This window comes from Quercus lobata, chromosome 4 (assembly GCF_001633185.2).
Source record: "Quercus lobata isolate SW786 chromosome 4, ValleyOak3.0 Primary Assembly, whole genome shotgun sequence".
Lineage (NCBI taxonomy): Eukaryota > Viridiplantae > Streptophyta > Magnoliopsida > Fagales > Fagaceae > Quercus > Quercus lobata.
In genome coordinates, this window is record NC_044907.1 from 10,352,009 (window position 1) to 10,363,846 (window position 11,838).

The following is an 11,838-nucleotide window of genomic DNA, read 5'->3' on the forward strand; positions in this document are numbered from 1 at the left end:
ACTAACTCTTTCTCTCTTCTCTCTCATATACCTCTCTCCTTTCTCCTCTCTCTTTATTTCTTTTTTGTTTTTAATAGATAGTGGGCATTATTTTAGATTATTTTAATTGATGATATGTTAAAATAAGAGACATGATGCAATTTGTATTGTAAAATAGTGTGTTAAAAATTTAAAATAGATAGAGTAACATTTTATTTTCTCAAAATGACATTTTTTTAACACAGTTGATTTTGATGCTCTAATAACTCTATGCCAAGGTGAAATGATTTTTGGAAGTGCTTGTTTGAGCCATAATCTTTGACAGTGTTGTAGATCACATTACATAAGCTAATTAGCCTAAAAAGAGCCACAAATCCTTTCAGTTTTCCAAAGTCCCGAGTATTAAAAATGGTTAAACTATTAATTTGGTCCCCTCGACTAATTAGTAAAGTTCAATATGAATTCGCAATTGTTAATTGTGTCAACTCCTCGTTTCTGCCGATGATCGTACAACTTTACAACTAATCAAATAAATAACCTTCCCTCTCCACCTCAAGAAAAAAAAAATTTATAATGAAAGAACGTGTATGATCTGAAAAGAGATTTGAACACCAATCTGAAAATAAAAGAATGTGTGTTTTTTTTTTTAAGAGAAAAGAATATGTTTCAAAATAAAAAAATAAGCACGCAGTGAGTGCAATGGAGATGGCCCTTGCTAGTTGATCCATATGAATACATAATCTTTGTGACGTTTTTGAAACGTCGCTATTGGTGTGATTATTTGCGGCGTTTTATAAATGTCGCTAAATGTATTTTCTTACATTATATACGAAAATGTTATATTATTTAAAACGTCACTAAAAGTTTCTGAACGCCAATAAAGAGTACCATATAGTGATGTTTTTCAAAACGTCGCAATAGACCTATAGCGATTGCTTTATTGCGATGTTTTCGAACGTCACAAAAAAAAACGTCGCTGTAGGCCATTTGTGTCTATAGTGACGTTTTACAAACGTCGGCTAAACCCAGATTTCTTGTAGTGTTATCATATAACAAAAGGTCTGATTATTAGCTATATATCCTAAGATTACTAACCCTTTATGTTCGTTAAAATCTACACATTTAGAATAAAAATTCCTGCAATCCTTCTCAATCTGGTTCAAATACATAATCATTGTTAAATAATATAAAGTCATACAATTACCTATCTTAACCCTTCATGCTGCTCAAAATGTGCATATATTTTATTAGAACAATCTTTGTTCATCTACATTATATATATATATATATATATAAACAGCTAGTTTTGGATCCAAATCTCATCTTAACTGTCTTCTTTGTTTAGTTTCTGTGGAGAAAGAAAAACAAACACAATGGTGAACACACTATTTTGTTGGATGCATTTTATACTTTCTCATTCTTTCATGCATTATTGTGGCTCAAACTCATGGAAACAAGCAAGGAAATGCTGTAGACTATCTTTAAAAGTCAATGTTGAAGAAAAGATTTGGTGTGAACTCCAATATTTTGGAGGTAATTGACGATGTCAATGAAACTAATGTTAATGCTCAAGAGGGGTTGAAGGAGAAAGATACGATAGAGAGATTGCCTGGACAACCCTATGTGAATTTTTCTCAATATGGTGGCTATGTCACAGTGGATGAATCAGCAGGTCGTGCACTTTATTATTATTTTGTCGAAGCTCAACATTCCAACGAATCATTACCTCTTCTTCTTTGGCTTCATGGAGGTATACTTGATCTTATCCTAGTATGCATAATCAATGTTTTTAGAATCGTAAATGTTATTGTAATTTAAGTAGTTTGCTTTAAATATTAGCAAAACAAAAGTGTACTTTAAAACTCTCTAATGAAATTTTAAAAATTAGTTTATTTTAAATTATTTTTTAATCTATTATAGTTTTTTTTTTTTATATATAAAATTTGGTGAGAGAAAACATGCTTTTTATCATGTAACTTAAAGTCTTTTTTTTTTTCTGTTTTATTATTTTATTTTAATTATATTTAGAAATATTTGTTTTAATTTATATGAGATTTTTTTATTAATGCTTGTATATCACGGCAGCCATGATATAATAATAATAAAAGCTATGATTTACATTATTGTACTTAAGCTAAGTGGAAATTGTCAAAAAAAAATTTCATTTTTCATACACACATATATAATTTTGTTTTCTATGTCACGTGACATACTATAATTACATTAAAATTATTCATGAAATTTGTTTCAAGTGTAAAATATTATTGTCAAAATTTCAAAAAGAACAAAAATACTATTTGTTAAAATTTTATTACAAAGATTTTCTAAAAATTTAAAATAAATTTTGTTAATTAGTTATTTTATTTCATACTAAACATGTTGTAAAATGTACCTTTGATAATCAAGTACATAAAGCTACTGACATGGTTTACTACTCTAAATTACTAAGAATATTAAAGTTTGGTTACTCCAAATAAAAACTTTGTATTAAAATTTTTAACAAATACAAATTGCTAAACGGATTAAACATAATCATCAAAAAATTTATGTAAATTCACCCTCAAAAAAAAAAAAAAAAAAATATATATATATATATATATGTATATATATATATATATGTAAATTCTATTGGTATACATAATATTTCTATCATGTTGTCAATTATATATTATTATAGGTTGTGATAAATAATAATAATAATTGTAGGGCCCTTGGGCCCAGAGGTTCATTATCTATCCATATATTGGGCCTGTGGCCCAAGCCGAGAACAAGAATTTGCCCGAAGAGGAGAAGTCTTCGTCAGAGGAGACTGTGTTGGTGAATAAAAGGTGGGGTTCGGTCATGATAGCTCCAAAGAGTGTGCCATGGATGAAGGAGTCCTTGGCTAAACAGAGTCGAGGTCCTATGAGATGGTATATCAGTAAGGATGACAATCCCAGAAATTCAGTTGGAGCAGACAGGCATTGCAGAAACATCAGATATGGAGGGGTCCTAAAATATCCTAGAAGAAAGTTGCTGCCTCCGCATTAAATGCATTGCAGCTAACTCTATGGCCGCATTAATGTGAAAGTGATGCCTGAACAGTGGATTTCAACCTTACAGCTACTATATGAAGACTTGTAGGGAGTGCTAATGGGACAAGGATCCAAATCAACCGTCTAGAATGCACATGGAAGGTGGAAATGGGAGGAAAAGACAGTATAAAATGGGGGAGAGGGAGTAAGATGGGGGATCGAAAAATAGAGGGAAGGAATACTGTAGCAATCCACAATCAAACTTGTAACGTTATCTAAGAACATTATATAAGAACCATTGTTCTCGGATTTCGCTAAGGACGTTCTTTCTTCATTTTACAGTTGTTTATTTTTATCTTTTTGTCATCAAGCCTATCTAGCTCGTTGTTTGACCAACTAAAGCCTAATTTTCCTACCCATTTCTTTACAAATTCATTGTTTTGGACTTCTTGGGCTTAAGTTCATCCACATGTTGGGCTAAGAACCCAAATCGGGTCCTTACAATTGGCGCCGTCTGTGGGGAATTATTGGTTTGATAGTGAGTTAGACGTTGAACGATGGTAGGTTCAAGTCCAGATCAAGCAGAATCTAGGAGGTCTCAACGTTAAGATCATTTTCGGGAACTTAAGCAAAGAAGAGAACGGGAGGGAAGTGTACGCACTACCCACACCAGTAAGAATCAATCTCGAGGTAAAAACCATGTCTCTCATAAGAAAAATGCTAGAAACATGCAGAAGGAGATTGATCACCTAAAGAGAAGCTTATGCCACGAGCACAGAAAGCAAGCTCCTTCCAACTCCGACTACTCTTCCGATGATGAGAAGGACGAAGACTACAAACAGAGGTCAAGAACTCCCCCCAGCGAATCTTTTTCATATGATGAGGACTACCGTCATGAGCGCAAAAACAATAACTCATCTTCGAGAGGCTTGGTAAATGATGCTATGAGTAAAGCACTCAACCGAATTTCCAAATCTTTCACCCTATATAATGGCAGAACGGACCCTATTGAACACATTAGCCACTTTAATCAAAAGATGGTTGTACATTCAAAGAATGAAACCTTGATGTGCAAGGTTTTCCCATCCAGTCTGAGACCTGTGGCGATAAGGTGGTTTGACAGTCTGAAGGCAGGTTCTATTGATTCTTTCAAGGAACTTACCCAAACATTTGGGTCCCGTTTTATTATGTGCAGCAGAGCTCCTCGACTTTTAGCTTCCCTGTTATCTCTATCCATGAGAGAAGGAGAAACTTTGAAAACATACTCGGACCGATATTGGGAGATGTTCAATGAGATAGAAGGTGATTTTGAAGACATGGCCATCAGTACTTTCAAGCTCGGCCTATCTGCCAAACATGGCCTAAGGAAGTCTTTGACGGGGAAACCTGTTACTAGTGTACGTCAACTCATGGATCAGATTGACAACTATAAGAGGGTTGAGGAAGACCAGCAGCAAGATAAGGGGAAGGGCAAGGTTATCCCTCAGGAAAGGAGAGATTTCAAGTCGGACCGCTACAATAATAACAAACCCTGGAGAGATTTTGCTGGGCAATCACGGCCTGCGACCTCTCAATTGGTAAACACTGTGTTTAGAGAACCGATGCATCAAGTTTTAGAGAAAATCAAGAACGAGCCGTATTTCAAATGGCCAAACAAGATGAGTGGAGGTCCTTTAAGGCACAACTAAAGCCTCCATTGCTAGTACCACCAAGACTAAGGGCATACCACCAAGGAGTGCTGAACATTGTGGAACTATCTAGAGCAACTGGTTAAGGAAGGGAGGTTGCAACAATTTCCATACCAACCTAACGGACAAGGGGACCAGTCAAGGTCAAGGGCCCAAGGGAATGTTCCTTCAAGGCCCCCGTTAGGTACAATCAATATCATCTTTACTGCACCTAGGAGAACTAGTTCTTACCCTGCCAAAGTGATGTCTGTAGCCAGCTCACCAGATGAAGACGCCAACCCCGAGCCGAAGAGATCTAGACTAGAAATTCGAGCTTCATTGAGTTTCTCGGACGAAGACAAGATTGGAACTATCCAACCACATGATGACGCTTCGGTGGTCACCCTTAGAATAGGGGGGTATAATGTGAAAAGGGTAACGGTGGACCAGGGTAGTTGTGTAGAAGTCATGTATCCTGACCTGTACAAAAGACTAAACTTGAGACCTGAAGACCTAACAGCTTACGATTCGCCTTTGGTAAGTTTTGATGCGAAGCTGGTTACCCCGAAGGGCCAGATTAGGTTGCCCATAGAGGCTGGTTCGGAGGTGATGGAAGTGGACTTCATAGTGGTGGATGCGTACTCTCCCTACACGGCACTTGTGGCCAAACCTTGGCTTCATACTTTGGGGGTTGTTGCCTCAACTCTACATCAAAAGGTGAAGTATCCATCCGGAGACCGGATTGAGGAATTGGTGAGGAACCAACCCATGGCTAAATAGTGCCTCGTGTCTGCAATTTTACATCAGCCAACAGCTGAGTCCTTGACCATAGTCAAGGAAGGTTTATAGCAGTCAAAGTCTCCGAAATTACCTATGAAGGGATCAGCCGAGGAGGCCGAGGGTGAGGATTTAGAGAAATTTCCTGTAGGTGATGATCCAGAAAAGTTTTTTCAAATTGGAGCTCAGCTGCCACCTTGGGAGAAGGAGAAAATGGTAGTGTTTCTTAAGAAGAACGTTGATGTATTCGCTTGGAATGCTTAGAAGGCACCGGGGGTGGATCCGAGCTTCATCTTCCATTCAGATGTTGTAAAGGACGAGGCGATGAAACTTAAGCGGGCTGGGGCTATTAAAGAGGTTTTTTACCCTAAATGGCTAGCTAACACCATAGTGGTAAAGAAGAAGACGAGGAAGTGGCATGTATGTGTAGATTTTACAGACTTGAACAAAGTCTGCCCAAAAGACACTTTCCCTATGCCTCAGATTAACCAATTGATGGATGCAACTGTGGGTCATCCATGAATGAGCTTTCTGGATACCTTTCAAGGATACCATCAGATACCTTTAGCCCTAGATGACCAAGAAAGGACAGCTTTCGTTACTCCTGTTGGAAATTACCATTATAAAGTGATGCCCTTTGGTTTGAAGAATGCAGGGGTTATGTACCAGAGGATGATAATCAGGATGTTTGAGCCACAGTTAGGAAAAAGCATTGAAATTTATATCGATGATATGGTGGTAAAAAGCAAGGTAGAGTTCGAGCATGTTAGCAACCTTGGAAATATCTTTGCTATCTTGAGGAAACATAAGTTGCGTCTTAATGCTTCTAAGTGTTCTTTTGACGTTGGATCACGGAAGTTCTTAGGCTACATGGTCACACACTGTGGGATTGAGGTCAACCCCAACCAAATCAAGGCAATCAACAATCTACAACCACCTCGAAATCCCAAAGAAGTCCAGAGGTTAACTGGGATGACAGCTGCTTTAAACCGGTTCATCTCTCGGTCGGCAGACAGGTGTAGGCCTTTCTTTCAACTGTTGAATAAATGGAAGGGTTTTGAGTGGACTGAGGAGTGTGCCTTGGCTTTCCAGCAGTTGAAAGAGTATCTTTCTCGGCCACCAATTATGTCAAGGCCCGAGGTGGACGAGGTTCTATTTGCTTGCATCGCTGTGGCCTCGCACGTAATAAGTTTAGTTTTGATCCGTGTTGACAGTGGCATGTAGAGGCCAGTCTATTATATAAGCAAGTCATTACATGAAGCCGAGATCAGGTACTTACCACTTGAGAAGGCCATTTTGGCGGTGGTGCATGGCACACGTAAGCTTCCCCATTATTTCCAATCACACACGGTTGTTGTGCAAACCTTCCGAGGTGGGAAAGAGTGTGGTTTGTGTTCATCAAATAAGTTTAGGGCCTAGCTGGATGGACCTTATTGTGCTATTCCTTAAAGAAGATGTTTTGCTCGAGAATAAGTCCGAGGCTGACAAAGTGCGAAGGAAAGCTCCTCGGTTTTGGTTGTCCGAGGACCAGAAACTATATAAGAGGTCTTTTTCTTGCCCGTATCTGTTATGCGTGCACCCTGAAGCAGTCGAGCTGCTTCTAGAAGAGTTGCACGAAGGAATTTGTGGAAGTCACATGGGAGGCAGATCCCTGTCTCACAGGACCCTCACACAAGGCTACTGGTGGCCAAACATGCAAAAGGAAGCACAAGACTATGTAAAAAAGTGTGACCAATGCCAAAGATTTGCACCAAACATTCACCAACCTGGAGGAGTCCTTAATCCCTTGACCAATCCTTGGCCTTTCGCTCAGTGGGGCTTGGATATTGTGGGGTCTTTCCCTAAGGCAGCAGAGAATAAGAGGTATCTATTAATCAGCATAGATTACTTCACCAAATGGGTCAAAGCTGAACCCCTGGCAAACATCAGAGATGTGGACGCCAAAAAATTTGTTTGGAAGAATATTTTCACTCAGTTTGGAATCCTCATACCCTCATCTCGAACAATGGATTTCAATTTAATAGTAAAACCTTTCGAAGGTATTATTCCGATCTTGGAATAAAGAATAGGTATTCCACTCCTGCCTATCCACAAGAAAATGGGCAGGCCGAGGCTGTCAACAAGGTCATAGTGAGCGGACTAAAAAGAAGACTAGACGACGCAAAGGGTAAATGGGTAGAAGAATTGCCACACATCCTTTGGACATACCAAACTACACCTCGTAGATCTACTGGGGAGACGCCTTTCTCAATGACCTATGGGGCTGAGGCTATCATTCCTTTAGAAACTGGATTCCCCACGCTTAGAACATGTTCTTTTGCTCCAAGCAGCAACGATAGGTTGTTGGAAAAGAGCTTAGATTTAATTGAAGAACAAAGAGAAAATGCCAAGGTCCAATTGGCTTACTATCAGCACAAGCTCAAATAAGGATATGATGCTAACGTGATGCTAAGGCCACTAGCATTTGGAGATTTGGTTCTAAGAAAGGTTATGAGGACTGCCAAGAACCCAGCATGGGGGAAGTTGAGGCCCAACTGGGAAGGGCCCTATCGTATCACATCAATGGCCGAGATTGAAGCATATTATCTAGAAGATCTAGAGGAAAAGCCTGTACGACGCCCCTGGAATGTATATAACCTTAAGAGGTATTATTATTAATAAAGGCCTCTCTCACCCTCTTTAGGTTTGTTGTATTATGTGTCATGCATTACTAGCATCTGTCTGAATATCAAACTAAACCTTGGCCATGCTTGGATCCTCAGACCACATGTCTTGGGAAAATTGATAACCTTTAGTCATTATTCTAAGTATTAAACAAAACCTTAACTATGCTTGGTTCCTCGGACCACCTGCTTTGGGAAAATTAATACTCCTTGACATCTATCTAAATATAAATTGAACATTGGCCATGCCTGACTCCTTGGACCACATGTCTAAGGAAAATTGATAATTTTTAGTCATTATTCTAAGTATTAAATAGAACCTTAGCTATACCTGGTTCCTCGGACCCCTACTTTGGGAAAATTAATACTCCTTAGCATCTATCTAAATATCAAATTGAACCTTAGCCATGCCTGGCTCCTTGAACCACATGCCTTGGGAAAATTGATAATCTTTAATCATTATTCTAAGTATTAAACAGAACCTTAGCTATGCCTGGTTCCTCGGACCACCTGCTTTGGGAAAATTAATACTCCTTGACATCTATCTAAATATCAAACTGAATCTTGGCCATGACTAGCTCCTCAGACCACATGCCTTGGGAAAATTGATAACTTTTATTCACTATTTTTAAGTGTTGAACAGAATCTTAGCTATGCTTGGTTCCTCGGACCACTTGCTTTGGGAAAGTTAATACTTCTTAACATCTACCTAAGTATCAAACAGAATATTGGTCGTGCCTGGATCTTCGGACTGCCTACTACGGTTGAATCAACGTTTTCTATTAAATTGCTAAGGGTTAGGGCAAAGCCTTAGTTATTGAAGACTTCTTGAATTAAAAGTTTAAGGTAAGTCCCTTATTGGTGACTTCAGTGTCAAGTGAAATCACTTCAAACAGCAATGATTTTCTCTACAACAAGAGTCATAATGAAATGCTCATGAGCATCACTTAAAGCATTTACAGGAGTATTTATATTTGTTCAAGGGATAATTATCCTTTTACTCCCTCAAAATTACCAATAAATAGGGAACAGATTATATTTGAAACTATATGCAAGTATTGTGGTAGACTATGTTCTTGAAATTGGAATTACCCCTTGCTAAGGTGGTGGACTTAGTAAATTTTACTTATTGTTGCTGTAGATCATGTGAAATGGGAGAAATTTTTTTCCACTCGAGTAGATTAGTAAAGGAAGTTCTATTTTATCACTACGTTCATTAAATGTTAGATAAAACAAAAATCATATTGACTTCAACATATAAGCCACAGGGAAGAAGAAAGAAAGCGCCCATAATTTTCATTAATAACAGCCTTAAATCAAGGCAGATCAAGTACAAAAAAGGCAAGTTTCTTACCAAAAAAAAAAAAAAAAAAAAAAAAGAGAGGCAATCTATTTTTTCATTTTTATTACAAGTTTTTCTTTGGCATCCTTGGGAAGTTGAGTATCTGCTGTCGTGGTAGGCTCATGGGCCTTGTCCTTGGGATCCTCTTTTGGGGGTATGGCAAGAGTTTCCAACACCAACTCCATACTCTGGGAAGTCCCTTTTTCCTGGGAGAGATCCTTTGGAGCAGGTAGAGGTAGTTCGGTGCTTTGGGTTGTCTTTTTGTGGGCATCCCTTGTTTCTGTGGTGTCCTAGGCCAACTCTGCCCCCTTTGAGGAAAGGTTGGCTACAAGAGGAGTTTTGGATGGACTGCCCTGACTCTCGCCAACCTCTGAAGACACTAGGTCAGCCTTGGAATCCGAAAAGCCTAAGGGGCGTATAGTTGGGGGGGTAGTAGATATTTTCTACTTTTCTAAGTACAGAAGAAGCCTCAACCCCAGCTTGATTGAGGGTTTCGTCCCATACCAGGGCACAGTACACCCTACATACTGTAGGGACCTCAGCCCTAAGGGTGTCCTCAGTCTTGGCCACCCCGACGTCATACCCATGCTGCTCCGCTTCATCTTTGGTTTTCTTTGCCTCATCCCTGGCTTTCTCGGCTAAAACCTTGGCTTTTTCAACCTCCTCTAATTTCTTTTTTAGTGCAACAATTTGATTCTTGGAGGAGGCCAGCTGGTCCTTAGCATTGTGCAACTGTAGCCTTTGACTCTCGGCTTGTTTTTCAACATTTTGAAGGGCGGTTGCTGCATATTTTCTTTCCTTTTCCTCCTCTTGCAGCTTCTTCTTGTGCTCTTGGAGGCTCTTGTCGGCCACTTGAAAGGCCTCCACAGTGGCGATACGCTTTCCTTCCTCTTCCTTCATCTGCCAATGGCAGTAGTTGGTCATCTCTTCTGCCCGGAAGGAGGCTTAAACGGCCTACCAAAGAGAGAAACAATAGTTGGGAAAAGTAAGTTAAGGAAACAAACTAAGAAGGAAAGGAAAATAAAAGATCATACCATGGCCAAGTATCTCTTGAGGCTGAGAAAGACCTCACGCCTCCTCATGGACCACAGCTCGGCCATGTCCCCAAGGAGCAGTAAAGCCTGCTCCACTGCATCGGCCACATAACCGGCTTTTCCTCCTTGGAAGTCCCTGATGAAGGTATCGACTAAGAGAGGGGCCCCATCTAGCATTGGCACGGGAAGCCCAGCTAAAGGCTCAACATGAAGGTCACCTCTCCTTTTGGCACCCCTCTACCCTACTTTGGCCTGCTTAGCCACCCTTTGGGCCACGTCCTCCTGAAAGGGGAAGGATTTACTAGCGTTCGCCACCTCCTTGCCTTTACTCTTCCTTTTCCTCTTCAGGTCAACAGGTCCAGGAGTGAGAGGCAAAGCAGGTGGAGGAGTGGGGGGCTTGGTCTGGGAAGTCTTTACCGATGCAGTCTTCCCCGGCTAGGACTCTATCAAGTCCATCAAGCTGGATTTTGTTTTCGTCGTATCCCCATTTCATTGAGTATTGGTGAGAATGATAGGCCGAGATCAAGGGTTGAAGCTTCTGGGGACAATGGTCGGTTGAAGACTTCAAATTCGTCCTTGGACTCTAATACTTCAACTACTTCTTCTTCTTTACCGGTAGGTTTAGAAGAACCAAATGCACCAGTTGTGTGTTGGAAGGGAGGATCCGCTCTAGGAATACCCTTCGGAATCGATTGAATGAAAAGATCACTTTCCCAAACAAGTTGGGTGGAGAAGGTGCCTTCTGGAATGAGGACACCCTCAGGTAGGAGAAAGGCGGGGACAGCTACACTGATGCGATGAAGACGGGGGTCTCTGGCCCTGATCACGCACTTCAGTGCCTGAAAGCCGGACGAGATCGGCTTGTACCCTAGGATTATGTGAGCTGCTTCTAGTTGGCCATCCTCATGTACAAAGACCTCAGCATGGAGTATCTTGTCTAAGCTTTCCTTGTTGTCCAAGTTAAAATTCGGTTCAGCAGCACGTTTATCTGCAAATCCAATAGGGAAACAGAATTGTATCAAATATGAAAATATAGTGAGTCAAAAGAAAGGACTTATAAATAAGTACCCTAGACCTCATTCCAAACCTAGTTCTCCCTCTCTCGTCGGGCAAGGGAGACCATCACTCCACTCCCCAGACAAGATCAAGAAATCTTTGTTCAGCCCTTTGTTGGATTCGGGAAGGCATTGGATGAGCCTAACCTCGGAATACCTTGATTTCAAGTAGTATCCCTGCCCCTTTAGATGGTGAAGGTTATAGACCCAATTGTCATCTTATTGGGTTAGACCTAAACCCATCTTTTTGTTAAGGGCATCCACGGAACCTAAGATCCTAAACATGTTAGGGGCAAATTGAGTGGGA

At 40.1% G+C, this 11,838-nt stretch overlaps 2 protein-coding genes across 2 annotated transcripts; both read left to right on the forward strand.

The window, feature by feature from the left end:
* Window positions 1-3,721: 3,721 nt before the first annotated feature.
* Window positions 3,722-5,440, forward strand: LOC115984567. Its single transcript, XM_031107594.1, has 2 exons — window positions 3,722-4,661; window positions 4,755-5,440. The coding sequence occupies exons 1-2, from the start codon at window positions 3,722-3,724 to the stop codon at window positions 5,438-5,440; spliced, it is 1,626 nt and encodes a 541-aa protein (XP_030963454.1).
* Window positions 5,441-6,860: 1,420 nt separating this feature from the next.
* LOC115984568 lies at window positions 6,861-7,864 on the forward strand. Its single transcript, XM_031107595.1, has 2 exons — window positions 6,861-7,300; window positions 7,477-7,864. Exons 1-2 carry the CDS (start codon window positions 6,861-6,863, stop codon window positions 7,862-7,864), a joined length of 828 nt encoding a protein of 275 aa, XP_030963455.1.
* Window positions 7,865-11,838: the final 3,974 nt, after the last annotated feature.

Bases quoted from the DNA above. Each gene is read 5' to 3' on its own strand.
- LOC115984567 (XM_031107594.1), top strand. From the start codon at position 3,722: ATGCAGAAGGAGATTGATCACCTAAAGAGAAGCTTATGCCACGAGCAC. The intron at 4,662-4,754 runs GTCCTTTAAGGC...GGAACTATCTAG, and splicing joins GCCAAACAAGATGAGTGGAG to AGCAACTGGTTAAGGAAGGG.
- LOC115984568 (XM_031107595.1), top strand. From the start codon at position 6,861: ATGGACCTTATTGTGCTATTCCTTAAAGAAGATGTTTTGCTCGAGAAT. The intron at 7,301-7,476 runs GTATCTATTAAT...AACCTTTCGAAG, and splicing joins AAGGCAGCAGAGAATAAGAG to GTATTATTCCGATCTTGGAA.